Source organism: Ciconia boyciana, chromosome 6 (assembly GCF_034638445.1).
Source record: "Ciconia boyciana chromosome 6, ASM3463844v1, whole genome shotgun sequence".
In the NCBI taxonomy this organism is placed as follows: domain Eukaryota; kingdom Metazoa; phylum Chordata; class Aves; order Ciconiiformes; family Ciconiidae; genus Ciconia; species Ciconia boyciana.
The window spans coordinates 47,384,852-47,399,355 of record NC_132939.1 but is presented as its reverse complement, the minus strand read 5'-3'; the positions used below and the strand labels follow the sequence as shown (position 1 = coordinate 47,399,355).

Sequence of the window (14,504 nt, the reverse complement as noted above, 5' to 3'; positions counted from 1 at the left end):
TCACACCCAGCAGTATCTCCAGCTCCACATAACTCATGGTTCAAGCACAGAAAATAGTTCTGGCTCATTATTGGTTTGGACCTCATCAGTGTGGAGCAAATACCCAGGAAAAATTCTAGTGTTCAGCAATTCACAGGCTCACACCTCCTTTCGAATGGTCATGTACTGTTACTGTAATATTTGCATATAAAGCCAAATTTTCTGTTATCATTGATAGCACCTTAAAATGAATGCACATATGGGTGTCATGTTTATTTTCCAAACCTTCTTTTCCTATAAAAACATGTTTGCTTCTCCATCTATACTGTAAACGTAGAGCTGTATTTACATAGTATTTCTGTAGGGCTTTTTGCTTACATATCAACAGTATAGGGACTTTATTTTCAGCACTTCTCACATGCTACATACTAAATTCCGGTTAATCTATTTTCATTGCCAAAAGAAGTAAACAAATGCTACTTGTGATAAGATATTATTGCAAGTATTTCCATTTTGACAAAATTTCAGGTTTGGGGTTTTTTTTTTCCTTGAGATTGGACACTTCTTGCCCAGGTTTCATGTCTGGCTTAAGCTCAAACTGTTGTGTTTAAACCCAAATGTCATAAAAATGCTGTGATGAGATTCTCAAATTCACACTGGGATTTCCAGTTGACTTAAGTAAGTCTGTTGCACATACAGAGTTAATTACCATCACACTGCTAAAGAGCAAGGAAAAAACCCTGAAATACACTTCATCATGTGGTTTGCATGACTTAAAACTTCTGGACTCAAATTTTAAAAGAAAGTATGAGACACTGTAGAAACACTCAAATCCCTCTTCCCTTTGCAATACTAAGTAAGATCGTTCAGCAGGTCCCAGAGCGATTTAATCAAGGATGCTAAAACAGTCAAGGTGCCATTCAGCGATTAGTATACAAGCAATTGAGGGGGAGCATGGGGCTTCCACAGACTAGCAACAGCTAACAGCAAAGAAGATGGCCTAACTGTTGCAATGTCCTGTCAATCAGTTATGTTAGCCATATATGCATGGCTCCTATTTACCGACACTTCACTCAGTTTTCAGGGACACAGGGTAGTGGAATTCACCCAGATAGCTAAGATAACTTCTTACCGCTGCCTTTACCAACACCAACGTAGGGTACTTCTGTATTTACCAATTTATGTTCTCTACCCTTATTAATAAGTTGCTGATGAAAATCTGCCCATGCTACAAATGCAGCATCCTTTCAGAAAGGCAATTTTTGCAATTGCTCATGCTCTCTATCTACTCCCATTTCACTACTTCCAGCTGGAAACCAAATGGTGGAACTTTAATTCCTCTGATAGCCACCAGCAGGGATAAGAGCTCAGTCACAGCCCTGCTAAGTGACAAATTAACTCTCTGGATTATGTAAAGATCAATGGGAAGCAGGGAAGTATTCTCTTACCTTCAGAACACAGCTTGCCAGCATATCCAGTGGCTGAGCAGTCACAGTGTGGCTCACCATCCAGAAGGAAGCAAGTGCCACCGTTTTCACAGGGGTTTTCTGCGCAAAGCCCTTCCATTTCCAGTCGGACCCCTTGACTGCCCAGGAGCTGCGGCTCAGAGTTGCCGTATTTCAGATCCAGGATAAATCCTTGAAACGGAGGCTCACCCAGAACACCATCAAGGGTCAAGGCAGCAGGACGGATGTCCAATGGGACTCCACCAACAAAAAGGTCACTGACGATATTCATGTACTGGCGTTGTGGACGCACCTCGCCCGGCTTGGCTTCACCATCCAGCACTAGCACCGTCCGAAGGTGATTGCGGCTGACCATTAGGAAGTGCCAGTTGCTGTCGTTGACCTGCTTGTCTGTGATAACTGTAGTCTCCGCACAGTCCACACTGAACTGGAGCTGGATGCGCCCATCAACAAGGGACAGACAGAGGAAGTCACAGACACCACCATCATCAAAGTAGAGGAGCAGCCCAGCAGAGACGTTGGTCTTGAACTGGAAGCTGAGTTCACTCCTAGTGCTGGCATCCCAGCGGAGGTAGCGGGCCCACTGGTTGGGGATGCCCATGAACTCCAGACCCAAACAGAGACCCAGCAAGGAGCCCAGCAGCAAACTCACCTTTAAGGTGAAGTAGACGGAGTGTAGAGTGAAGCCCATTATTTCAAGAATCTGCTCTTCCCTAGGAGAAAAACAAAAGCCACGCTACTGGGAGGAGAACCCCAGCAGTCAACACCAAATGTTAAATCCAACGGGAAGAGGAGGAGAGCACAGAGAGTGACAGAGAGAGAAGGAAAGTAAGTGGAAAGTGGGATAGCAAGTGTACGTGACCAAGAGGAAAAGTCTCCTCCCCAAGGAAAGATCTCAATTATCCTTTAGGATCCAGAGGCTTTTATCGCAGAAGTACAGGGTATATGAAGTGACTTCTCCAGCCGGTGTACTTTTGTGAAGGGCAAAATAACCCTCAGTGATTTGTTTTGGTAGAACACAAAGATGACACTGGTTGTTCCAGGGAGGAAGGAAAGGCAGAGCTGAAGGCCAAGCCTCAGATTCTGGTTTCCTAGAAGTGAGGACAATATTGACGGAGGTGGCAGTGAGATGGAGGAGAGAGTGAATTCATAAAGCACGTGATCCTTGAGAGGGCAAAAATAAAGTCAATCTTCATGATGCAGAGGTGGCTACCCAGCCCATAATTCACTGCTTGGCACTCACGGAGCTTGCAGGACCTGTGGGGTCAAGAGAAGAAAAGAAAGGAAAAAGTTAGTCTGACTACTCACCATATCTTTACCATGAAGCTTATTAACATCTTGTCCAGTAACTCATTTACATTTCTTGATACTCTGGCCACTTCTTCATGCCTGCAGTTGGCTACACAGTCCTCCAAAGCAGCAAGGACATCTATGTCCTCAAAACTAAGAGGACCAAATAGAGAACTCACCAAGCGAGTGAGTCATCTGCACACACCACAACGCTGAGCAACATAAAAACACACCAAATCCTTTAACTCCTTTGATGGATGCAATCTCATTGACTTTACTGCGAGAAATGGTGCTGAAGCTTCCCCAGTAACAATTACGTCTCAATGAAAATGCTTAGAGCAAAGACCAGAGTTCCTTAGAGTTTAAAAGTTGATACAGGGCAAGAGAAGACATTATCCAAACCTCCCATTCCACTGCTTTCATTATGTTTCCCAGCACACCAAGCAAGCATTAGAGAAGACAACCCTGCTATCAGCCTGTCATGCAATAGCTCCTTTTAGCTTACATGTGTTGCACACTTCAGAGGCTCTAACAGGGACCTTTGCAACCTGGAAACTTGTGCTATGCAAATTATATATGGCAACCTGCAGCTTAGATGAGAGGAAACTTGTAGCTTAGATGACAAGAACTGTCTAAGCACTTAACCACTTACTCTGGTCTAGTTGTTTGGCAAAAAGGCCAAATTCACCCCTAGCTAACAGTGAGCAATTCCAACTGCCTTCAGTGAGCAGGAGTTACACCTGTTAACACTGGAATTCACTTCTGCCTATTTGCATGTGGGTGACTGTATGCCTGGGGTAGGAGGATGTTTTAAGATGACAAGTAAAGACAGCACAAAGCTAGGCTCATTCTTTGAAAATCCTGCTTAAAAAGAAAGTAAGTTTTCCATTAATACAGGTGCTTGTTCACAGAGATGGGTTGGGCATGAGAACAGCTCCAGGAATGGCTAACACGAGCACAGATCCAAAGCAGGAAAGGAGGTGATGAGAATCAAGGCCTTCAACCTCCCAGAAGCCAGCAGGAACACAGATTTCACAAACTGGATCACAAATATTGTGAGACAGTATTTGCTTGGGAAGCGTTTTGTGCTGTGGACAATGAGAGTTGCTGGGGCTGCTATTGCTCCCAGCAGATGCCTTTCAAGCACACTGCCCACCTTGCTCCAAGGAGGAGGCCCACAGACACTGCAGAAATGGGCAGTGCAGAAAAGTTTCTGTTTGGTAAAGGCAGAGGTTGAGCTGGAGGAGAATCACTAGGCAACAACAGGGGGGAGAGCTCACATAGTCACAGCCTCTGCCCTACCTGCCCCAGGGACCTGCAGAAGCCATAAGTCTCCAGGGCTGTCAGTCTAGCAAATTTAGCCAGCACGAAAAACAAGTCACTTAGAAAACAAAAGGGATCAATTAAAAGAAAACCCGCAAGTCAGAGAGAAATGTGAGCTTTCAGTGCCCAGTGGAAACCAGGCCGGTTCCCTGCAGCTGCCTGAGTGGAGCGTGTTAGCTAAACTGCTATAAACACAAATAAAATCAAGTCAAAACCAGAGGGAAGATAATTCCTTTTAATTGTTAACAGCTTGGCTCAGGAGAATGGAAGGAGGAAAAAGGAGGTGTTAGGAGAGGTGTAAAATGAAAAAAACCACAGATCCAAATGCTCAAATCATCTGTCTTCCCAATAATCACGATGTTGGCTCAGTTCATGGGGTTTTTGGGGAGCTTTGAAAATCAACCGGAAAAAAAAAATTATGTGGCTCTTCTCCATTTACCTTTCTCCTCTGTGCTCCCTAGTGGCTCCACTAAAATAGCCCATGATTTATGGAAAAGGAGAATAGAGTGAGAGGGAGGTAAGAGAGAAAGTGATGACCCAAGCCTGGAATTATTGATGAGATGGGAATAGGAATATAATAATGTGTGTAAATTAGCCAGTGATGTGCTCCCAGCAGCTCACAGTTCCCTGGAACATTTACCACCACCATAGCAAAATCCACTGCTCCATCAGACAGCTCTGTGCTCAGCCTGAGCTGGGGAGGGAGGCAAGCCCAGCGTGGCACCAACCACCCACAGAGACCCCAATGCAGAGGGGCTCTCCCCACAGCTTTCAGTTCTGCTGGGCAGGGTGGGTTGCACCATCTGCATTAGAAGTAGCCTTCAGCCTTAGTTCTCTTCTCTCCCTGTTTTAGAAGACTAACTCTTTGAGAACCAGTGAAAGATGCTGTAAATCACAACAGCAGGTGTGCACACTCTATAGATAACCACAGATGAGATGCATATGTCCACATACAGCCCAAACACCTGTCCGAAAAGCCTACCAATCTCTCCCAACCCCAGGCTGCTGAAATCCTGTTTTACACACACAAATAAATCTCAGTCTCCATGGGTCACTTCAATCCTTGGGATATTTCAAAGGCACAGTAAAGGGAGCAGGCTACCTCTGTGGTACAGACTTCTGTAACATCTTTACATGCTCATTAGGAGAGGACAAAGGCCACAGTTAACAAGGGAAACCAGGCAGAAATGGTTAAACAGGAATAGCATTGTTGACTGAGGGAAGCCAAGGCAGTCCCTCTCTATCTGTTTTGATTAAGAGAAGCAAAGGTAATCCCTTTCTAGCTATTTTGAACGAAGACCGTGCCAGTTCTGTTTCAGAAGAGAAAGAAGACACAAAAACCATGAAATATAGGTGTCACTTCTGGGTGCTTCATTGCCTTCTAGACACTGCAGCTCAGGTTTTGGGAAGGCTGCCCGCAGCTGCTAGCAGGCTGGGGCCATCTGAGGCTCCTCCAGAGCTCTGTCAGCACCCATCAGTCCTGACCCACGGCGCTTCCCACTATGCTAGTTTTGTGTCTCACGCAGTTCAGCCTGTGAGAGCAAACCTCATCGCACAGTAGCAGGGTCTTCAAGAAGAACTCAGAAGACCCAGTGTCCTTTTTAGCAGTGGCCAGGATCTGAATCCCAACCTTGAGAGAGCAAATCCTGACACAACAAATCTGTGCCTCCCATTTCCCGCAATGATCCTCCAAGACACACTGAGAACGAATAATTTTCTGCTCTTACCATTTTATTTTTAGCATAAGTACTACCCTAGCAGCTTCATACAGCACACTGCTACCATAGCAATACATTACAGTTTGGGACAATAACTATAGAATTCCATAGTATTTTCTTATATATTTTATCTCTGAGAAATCACAAATTTTGTCACAGCATGATCATATCTGACAAAAAAAGACTTCGTGATGGACACCGCCTCTCCCAGTCATGATTAGCAATATCCCTGTTCCAGTTCCACCTATTGCTCACATGGAAAAGCAACACAACAAATATTTTCCATGTTATATTTTTGGCTTAATGTGATTTAGCGGCACAAAACAAGACAGCCTGTCTGATGTGATCAGCCCTTCAACAAACCACTAGGCGAGGTCTTTGCAGAGCATTTTAAATACTTGCTACCCTGAAGGAATGAGAGAGCCAGCAAGTTATCTCCACTGCACCTCCAGCAGCCTGTACCACCTCCCTGGCCCGCCGGAGAGCTGAGACAGTGAGGAGCCTGAACAGACAGCTCAGCATCTCACACACGCAAAACCCACTGTAGGAAACACACCCACTTGCACTATTGAAACGTCCCACGCACAGGGCTGATAGAGCTGCGCAACTTCCCCAGCCGGGGAAGGGAGGCAGCCGTGCTGCAGTGCTGTGGGCAAGTGCTACCCAACCACCACAGACCTTCCCAAACTTGAGAGCAGCCTATTAATGCCAGGTCAGAGCCATCTGCTCAGCAGCCCATGGAGAGGGTCTCACCCTCGCCTTGGAATGGCTCTCAACTGCTTATCAGCTGTGAGTGACATTATCTAATTGCCAACTAATTTCCATAATTACTGACTGGCACACTCTATATGTGGGGTTAATGTCTTCGCAAACGTCTCGCAACGCACCTGCTTAGCAAAGAGGGTGAGAAGGTGGGCACAGTGCTGCTCCGCAGCTTATTTACCCAACCGCACAGAAAGGTTGCAGGAGACGGGTTTGTCACTCCCTGCCCTCCCCCTTCCACTACCTCCCTCTCTGGCTGCTAATTGCTTGGGGATGGACTTTCTTGTATTTGAAAGTGTAATTTTCAGCAATTCCTAGTGCAGAAAGAATCACAGTTAGATGAAGCCAAGGACAGACTGGCTTTCCTCACACACCCCTGCCACTGCAGCCCAGTGCAAGCCTGTGTAAGTCCTGTTATTCCACTTTTAAGAATGCTGGACAAAATCCCACTGACTCACTGATGGGAGGGGTTTCCAGGCCCCCCAGTCTGCCACTCCCTTTCACAACCGAAACTACTCATTATGCCATACTTGACGTGGAGGAAAGAACATACAGTGGTCACCTAGGATCTATGTATTTATACCCCATGTGAACTCACCCTTGTCCTTGTCTTCACTGTAAAAAAAGCAAAATCCAATGGTTTGCTTTATTCCCCAGGCCCTAATGAAGCAGAGGAGTTTTAGGAAAGGGGTAAACAGGACCCTAATTTGGCTCTGGGTCCATGTGTGTTCCTGCAGTTGGCCCAAAGCACAGCAATCAGATCATTACAGCTCTACAACATATGCTGCTCAAAATGATCCAGTGAGATTCACAATCAATAATTGATATTAAAAGCCAATCTTGGCAGCAGCAGAGAAATGGGGAATTAATAGTATTTATTCAGTCTGTCTTCACTCATCCAGTTCTCTAGTGAGCAATGGGCTCCTTTTGGCTCATGCCTTGAGTGTGGGTCTCCACAGAGACTCCTCTCTCTTAAGCAGAAATCTTTCTGCCTGGTCTATCCCCAGTTGAATTGTGGCTAAAAAAGAAGGGGGAAAAATAACAAAAAAACCCCTTACAATGAAAAATGCAGATGTGAAAAATGTGAGTTGCTGCTGCCGCTGGGGAAAAAAAAAGGAACACAGAAATCCTCCCATCACACAGCCTCCTCAGCAAGGATGCACCACGAGATGTTTACAGAGAACTGAGAGGGGACATGGAGGCTTTGAAATTCAAGAGACTAGAGAAAACCACATGGATTAATTTAGTTTTTAATTCCTCTAGCAGCATTTGCATCTCAGCTATAAATCTGGACACTGGCATCATCCCCTTGCTGGGATGGAGAGGACTCTGGGGTGGTGCCAGTGGAGCTCAGCTGAAAGAACTAGGCTCAAGATAGAAGTGGACAGCTATTCTATGATTCTATTACCCAGGGAGAGTTTGATGGCACTACACCGCTCGCAAGAGTCAGGGGTAAGGCAAGACGGGCTCTCCTTAGTGAAGAGGCTGGAAGTGCAATTGAAAATGGGGTCTTTGCCTTGCAAAGAGCTGGGCACACCCAGGTCCTGCTGAAGTTGGCAGAACTTCATGGAATGCAGCATCTTACATGACTGGCTGCAGGGAGAGAAGCAGAAGAGGAAACAGAGAGATCTAAAGCTTTATCTTGGATGTAAAGACACGTGTGGGCATGAAGGCCAGCATCTTAAAATTGGGGATTGGGGGTGACACAGAGCACTTGGTGACATCTTCTGGATGGTTTCCAGGGATATAGTATTCATACCAGTCTCTAACATCACTGTGAGAACCACACACACCTTTGTCCTACCCAAGCCCAAGGAGAAGACGTATTCTCCTACATTCATCGGTTCTTCCCACCACTGATACATCTTGCAGGCTTAGCTTTTCCATTTTGAAAGTGGATATGGAGTTGCTCAGTTCTCCTTATCTGAATTCAGCACAGAGCTCCCTAGGAGACAGTGGCAAAAAACCTGTATCAAAGCAAAAAGCAAGAAAAGGAGGTCTAGGGTTGCAATCCAAGAGTGTCCTCTTAAAGGAAAAAGAAAATAAAAAAGCTAGACTAAAAAGCTAGAATTACTTTCTCTTTGCTCCCCTGTAGTGGATTAGGATATACACATGCACATGCATACACTGTTAGCCATGATCTGTAGGTAGGTGGTTGGTTGGTTTCCTGGTCCCTGAGTTTGTGGTTTGCAATCAGAAAGGTTAAGCCCATTGCCCTTCTCCTCCCTGTCCCCAGTTCTCACCTGGGGAGGTCAAGAATGACTGTTTATGACAAGTCGACTCTTGGAGCTCACCTCCAGAAACACTGTGTAATACCCAAACTAGGTACCTATGCATGGGGGAGCTGAGCTCACGTGCACTCGCAAGCCACACAGCTGAAATGCCACCAGCGGCCTCAGAAGGGATATGAGAAAGCTAGTAATGTGCTCAGTTCAACAACAAGCATGGCACCATGGCAGCACAGCCTCACACTTCAGAGCTATTAGGCTGGGAAGCCATCTGGCTGCTGGAAGAGTTAATATTTTATCATAATCACCCTTCAAGGTTCTCACCTCCTGGGCCTATTTAAACAAACTTAATTCAGAACCAGAGCTCTTCAAATCTACACCAGAAGAAGAAGGGTTAAAAAAGCCACACAGGACAGTGTGACTCCCTTCTTAAACACTCTCCCCACCCCACGAGAGGAAGCCATGTAGTCCACAAGAGTGACCTTTAACTAGCCTACCTAGCCCAAGCTCAGCGTGAATGCAATTTACAGACCATTTCAGCTCTCCAGCTTTCTTAACACAAAGAAGAAAAATCAAAACCCAAGCACAATGGAAAAGAAAGAAAGAGAGAGAGAAAATAACCCTGCAGAGCAATCATGTCTGGGGCTGCTCTGATGGCTTTCTGTTCCCTTCCAGGACACAGAAATGACTCCCAGTGTGTTAATTACTCCCATTACCACAAACTCTCCACTAACAAGGACTAGCTAAAAGGAAGCGTTGGCAGCAGCTGAGCAGTTATTGCTCTGTACTGCCACGCAGGAGAAACCAGACTCCCCCATCTTGAGCTGGTACTAACCAGGAAAGCAATTTCTACAAAACTCAACAGCCTTTATTGTAATTCCCATGGCAGCTGCACTGGGAACACTGGCCTTCCCTCAATTCCACCATCGTTAAAAGAGAACGAAGAATACCTGCCTTTCTAAAGACTTTGCAGTTCAACAGTTGGAGAGCTCTGAATCATTATCATTCATTTCACTCCTTCTGTAGTTGGTCTGCCTCTGTCCCCTGCGTCCTCTCCTTTCTGCCACCAAGAAGCCTGGACAGCTCTGTAGTGTTGTTTATTCTACCAGATCCTAATATATCAAATGCAAAGCCAGGAGCTGCGCACATCACAGCAGAGAAGGTTAGCAGGGAATTCTGTGAATTCAGTGCTGGTGTTACTGATAAACAGCAAAACTTCTTCCAGATCCCGTATCTGACACATATGTCCATTTACACGTATTGTATTTCCATTTTCTTTTAATAAAAATCAAGTCTTTTAAAAATGTGCCCATCGTTACTGAAAATTTAAGTTTGAGCATATCATCAGTGCCTGAAAATGAGGCTGCGTCCAAGAAGATTTTCCTAAGACTAACAGTCTAGAATGGGTTTACTTTCCCCCCAAAACGTATTTGATACTGCAGAGATAGGCTAGTATTAGACACTCCTCAGAGGAGAGACAGAGTTGGAGTGTGGGGGTCTCCCAACTTTGAAGCAAGACGAGGAAAAAAGCCACTGTTGCACTGCTTTATCAGCTACTTAGCATTAGGAAAATGTACAGAGCATAAAAAGCAACAACAAAACAGAACTAATGGCTGGCACACCAACCAATAACACCTTGCTCTTCCGAGCTGTCTGTCTATCCATCTGCTTCTTCCTTTCATATGCATTTTTTAAGTTCTTCATGAGCAAGAACAATTTCTTTTATGTTTGACAGAATCTAGCACAACGCAGTCAAGAACACAGCTCCCAGGCACTGCTCACGTACACATTAATAATTGTGATTTTCTGTACTTGAGCTAGCACTAAAACGCCTCTTCATTCCAGCTGGTGTATAGTAGTTTCCTTTAGCAAAAAAAAATTTAAAAGGAAGAAAAAAAGCATAAAAGGACTATCAGAAAGGCTACAATAAGAACAAAGGTTAAACTCATTCTTTCCTTCACTTACAGATCACAGTCAATTTGCACTTTGTTCAACGCATTTTTACACTCTTGAACCTGATTTCCAGTAAGCCAGAGAAGTTTGCATGTTTTTAAATGTTGTGACAGTATATTACGGAGAGGGGAGACAGATGCAAGCAGTTTGGTTATTTTACTAAAAACATAACATGCATAGAGGGGGACACTGCACCTGGCCAGAGTTCCCTGTCATTAGTATGGCCAGTAATTCATCTACGTCATTCCTTATAGTCTGTTGGCTCATGGAAAGATAAGAAGCACCCACATAAAAAGGAAATAAAGGATCCCTGGACATCTGGAAATTTACAGTGGATTTTCCCGTTATGTAACATGTAGCACTCTCTATGTTTTATTGCAACTTCATAATCTCATGCAAAAATTTCTACTCGGCTTCCCACAAAGCAAACACGAACACCCAAACCTAGCAAACAGGTGTGATAAGCTGTCCAGAGTGCAGGGAACACTCAGCTCAGTTCCTAAGCTCCTTAAATAGTTGATGCTCTGTTTACGGACCTAATGGGAATGCCTTTCAGGGAGCCCAGTTAAACATCGGAATTGAAGCGTGAGGGATCCGTGTTCACGCAGCTCTCGCAGTGACTGATGCTGACCAGCATGAGGGAGCAAAGACACTGGCGACTTGGTAAGCACTCTAAAAGTCTACAGCCACTGTGAGATCAGGTGTCTGCTTGCTGAACCACATTCCTCCCTTACCACTAGCTCCAGAAACATGCTGCTTTTTGTGGGTATATATGCAACAGCAGGCTGGGAATCCCCTGCCATGGGAACTCACTGCATTCTTCCAGCTCTCTGCTCTTTGCATCTTCTGATATACAAAATTCCTGCCAAAATTCACTCCACCCCATTCCCCTCCCCACTTCTACCTAAGGGTTACTGGGGGGACATGACGAGAAGTTATGCGTAGATAGGTTTCTCAGTTCTAGTGTGCTGGGGAATGAATGGAAGTCTTTGCCAAGATAGACTGCTAGCAAAAATCTTTAAGCGTCAGTGTCTTGGCTGGAAAAGGATAATACTTGAAATGGCTCAGGATATTGAAAACTTTCCAGATCATCAAGGAAATGGCTTGTAGCTTTGCACGAAATGGGCCAGTTTCTAAACTAACCAGCAATTATGGGACAGGTAAGAAATACGCTAGGCACGCTGTACTTGCGAGGAGTCATTTCAGCCTGGCCTGTGCCTGCAGCACTACATGGTGACCTGTCAGTGTGCACCAAGCAATCCTCCGCCTAACCCAGACAGCCTGCTGGCAAGGCTGGAATAACAAACGTGCCGCTCTGCCACAGCAGCGGCCTCACAACCAAGGACCGAGACAGCTCTGGGAAAGGCTACCTAGGCTCCCAAGCCCTAGGGACCCTCAAGGCAGAAATACAGTGATTATGGCAGAATCTCCTTCGAAGGGAAGGCTGTTGATCCGCCAAATTTAAGCTTAACAGCCCTGTGAGCCCAAGAGCCCAGAGAGTGGGAGGAGTTGCACACAGGACAGGGGTTTTGTTATTGTTTTTTAATTCACGTACATCTTCCTGAATTGTATTTCTGTGCTTCACACTATTTTGCCCTGTAAGTTTTCTCTCTAGTCATGCCTTTTCCTCAGAGACTTGCTACTGTGAAATGTAGAAACAAACATTAAGATGTGCAAAACAAAAGGATTTTTACAAAATTCAAGTGTAAAGGATTCATCTGTTTATTTCAGTGGAACCACCTAATGATGAGGTAATGACATTTCCTGGAGTAAGTAAAACACAAGTAGTCAAAAAGGCAGGGAATGAGCACACGCAGCAAAGCATAAGAGGAATCATCGTACACGTAGGGTGACAAAGAGGCAGACGTTAGCTAAAATAAGAAGTCCAGAGAGCGTGTCCTGGGCTGTCAGAAGTACTTGGGCATGGCTGCAGGAAGGCGGGGGGAGAGCACAATTGCCTGATAACATTTTAAAATGAACCTGGATAAAAACACTAGGAAATAGTGTAACACGGAATAACCCTTCACCACCTGAGAAACAGACTGGGGGCACTGCACCAGCAGTTCTATTCTCTCCCTATATTAAAACTCATTGCTGAAAACCCCAAACTAGGCAGCAGTGTGCCAGGGCCACAGCCCCGTGAAGCAAAGCCTGTCAGCCAGCTGAGTACCTCACGTGAGCCCGGGGGGGGGGGAGCTAACTAGCAGCATTATGGAAATTAACGCCTTTAGAAATTATTTCAGATTTTCTAATGGAGCATTTTAACACCACTGGAGAAGACATGTCTCTTTATTTAAGCATTAGTTGCTACATATTGATAAATCAATCACACTTGGTAGATTTAGAAAGACCTGAAAGATATATATTCTCCTGCAAATGTTCCTTTAAAAGTCAGATGGTCTTTTAAAGAGCTTCCAGCCTTGGGACTCACAGTGCAGTGCCCTGGAAGACAATTGACATTCTGAGTGACTGGGCTGCGAATTCAAAATCCCAATTCGACCTGCTCAAGTCAGGATTCAAACTCGCATATTTTAAAAATAGGAAAGAAAAAAAAAAAAAAAAAGAAAGAAAAAAAGAGACAGTGAGGAAAAGATCTGAATTCCTGCAACTCCCCAGGACAGAATCTCTCAGGGTACCTATATGATAGTGGGTCAGGGAATATCTCTGTACAGTATCTGCACGGGACATATTTTGTGCTTTGCCGTACTAAATACAAATCTCCTTACAGTTAGCAATACAGCTGACAAAGGACAATTATTTGCTATGAAAGCCACTAGTGAAAACAAAAAAATGTTTATTATATTGAGGCATTTTCATTGGATTTTCTGTTTTTAATTAAAAAATGAAACATTCTAATTTACCTGGCTTTGGTTATAGTAACTTCCAGTCACTATTTGCTGTTTCTTTTTATTTCTTCTCGGAAAGGAGCATAGAATAGGAAAAGTGGGAAAGCTGAGACTGCTATATAAATAGCTTCATTCCTAGCAATTGCATAACTTTTCATTTCAAATCAATTTTTAAATGTATTTCCCTCCCTTTCAACAAAAAAAATCTGAACATTCTGAATAATACAGCCTTTCTGCTAACATTGTTTTCACAGTCTGAAAAGCCATTATTTTGACAAAAACATTATGAGCAGTTCTTGCTAACAGCACCCACTTTTTCCCCTTCATACCAAGCCCTGCACTCAGCTCAGCATCTGGCTGGGAAGTTCTGCACAGCTCCAGAGATCGGTGACGAGGCAGTGATGGGTCTTACTCCTCTTTGGCACCAATTTTCATCTCCTTATTCCACATAAAGCTTTTGCTAGCTGATAGCAAACTGGAAGCCAATGAGAAATGCTGCAGGATTAGCCTCAGTTTCTAAATTAAACACCACAAACCCCCTCACCAGGAGCGACAATGATTCTTCTACTGTCCACCAGTAAGGCAAGCAAGGCAAGAACAAACAGTAAAACTCCTCTCTACACCTAAGGAGACACTCTGCCTAGGATATAGCTAAAACATGTGGGTGGGGAAAAAAATTTCACTAGTGAGAGCACTCATTCCTGGGTAGACTGAGCACTCGTCTCCCACCCCACACCTGTCATGAGTACAAAAATAAGTCTGGGAGAAAAAGAGGGAAAAGCTTTTCTAATCAACACTTAAAAGGAAGATACCTGAAGTGCTCATAATGACCTGGCAGAACTTCTGTTTCCAAATTGTGTTGAGTAACTGAGATTTAGAAGTAACTAAGGAAAATGATTACTTGGTACCATGGGCAACAGATGGTTCCTGCAACCTGCC

General features: G+C 44.6%; 1 protein-coding gene across 4 annotated transcripts in view; it reads right to left on the bottom strand.

The window, feature by feature from the left end:
• NRXN3 (neurexin 3) overlaps nucleotides 1–2,136 on the bottom strand; it is a 984,600-nt gene extending 982,464 nt beyond the window's left edge. For all 4 annotated transcript variants that reach the window (XM_072864172.1, XM_072864170.1, XM_072864171.1 and 1 more), the window contains exon 1: nucleotides 1,428–2,136. In XM_072864172.1, coding sequence (XP_072720273.1) covers nucleotides 1,428–2,136 — 709 coding nt within the window. The remainder of the gene's footprint in view (nucleotides 1–1,427) is intronic.
• Between the last annotated feature and the right edge of the window lie 12,368 nt (nucleotides 2,137–14,504).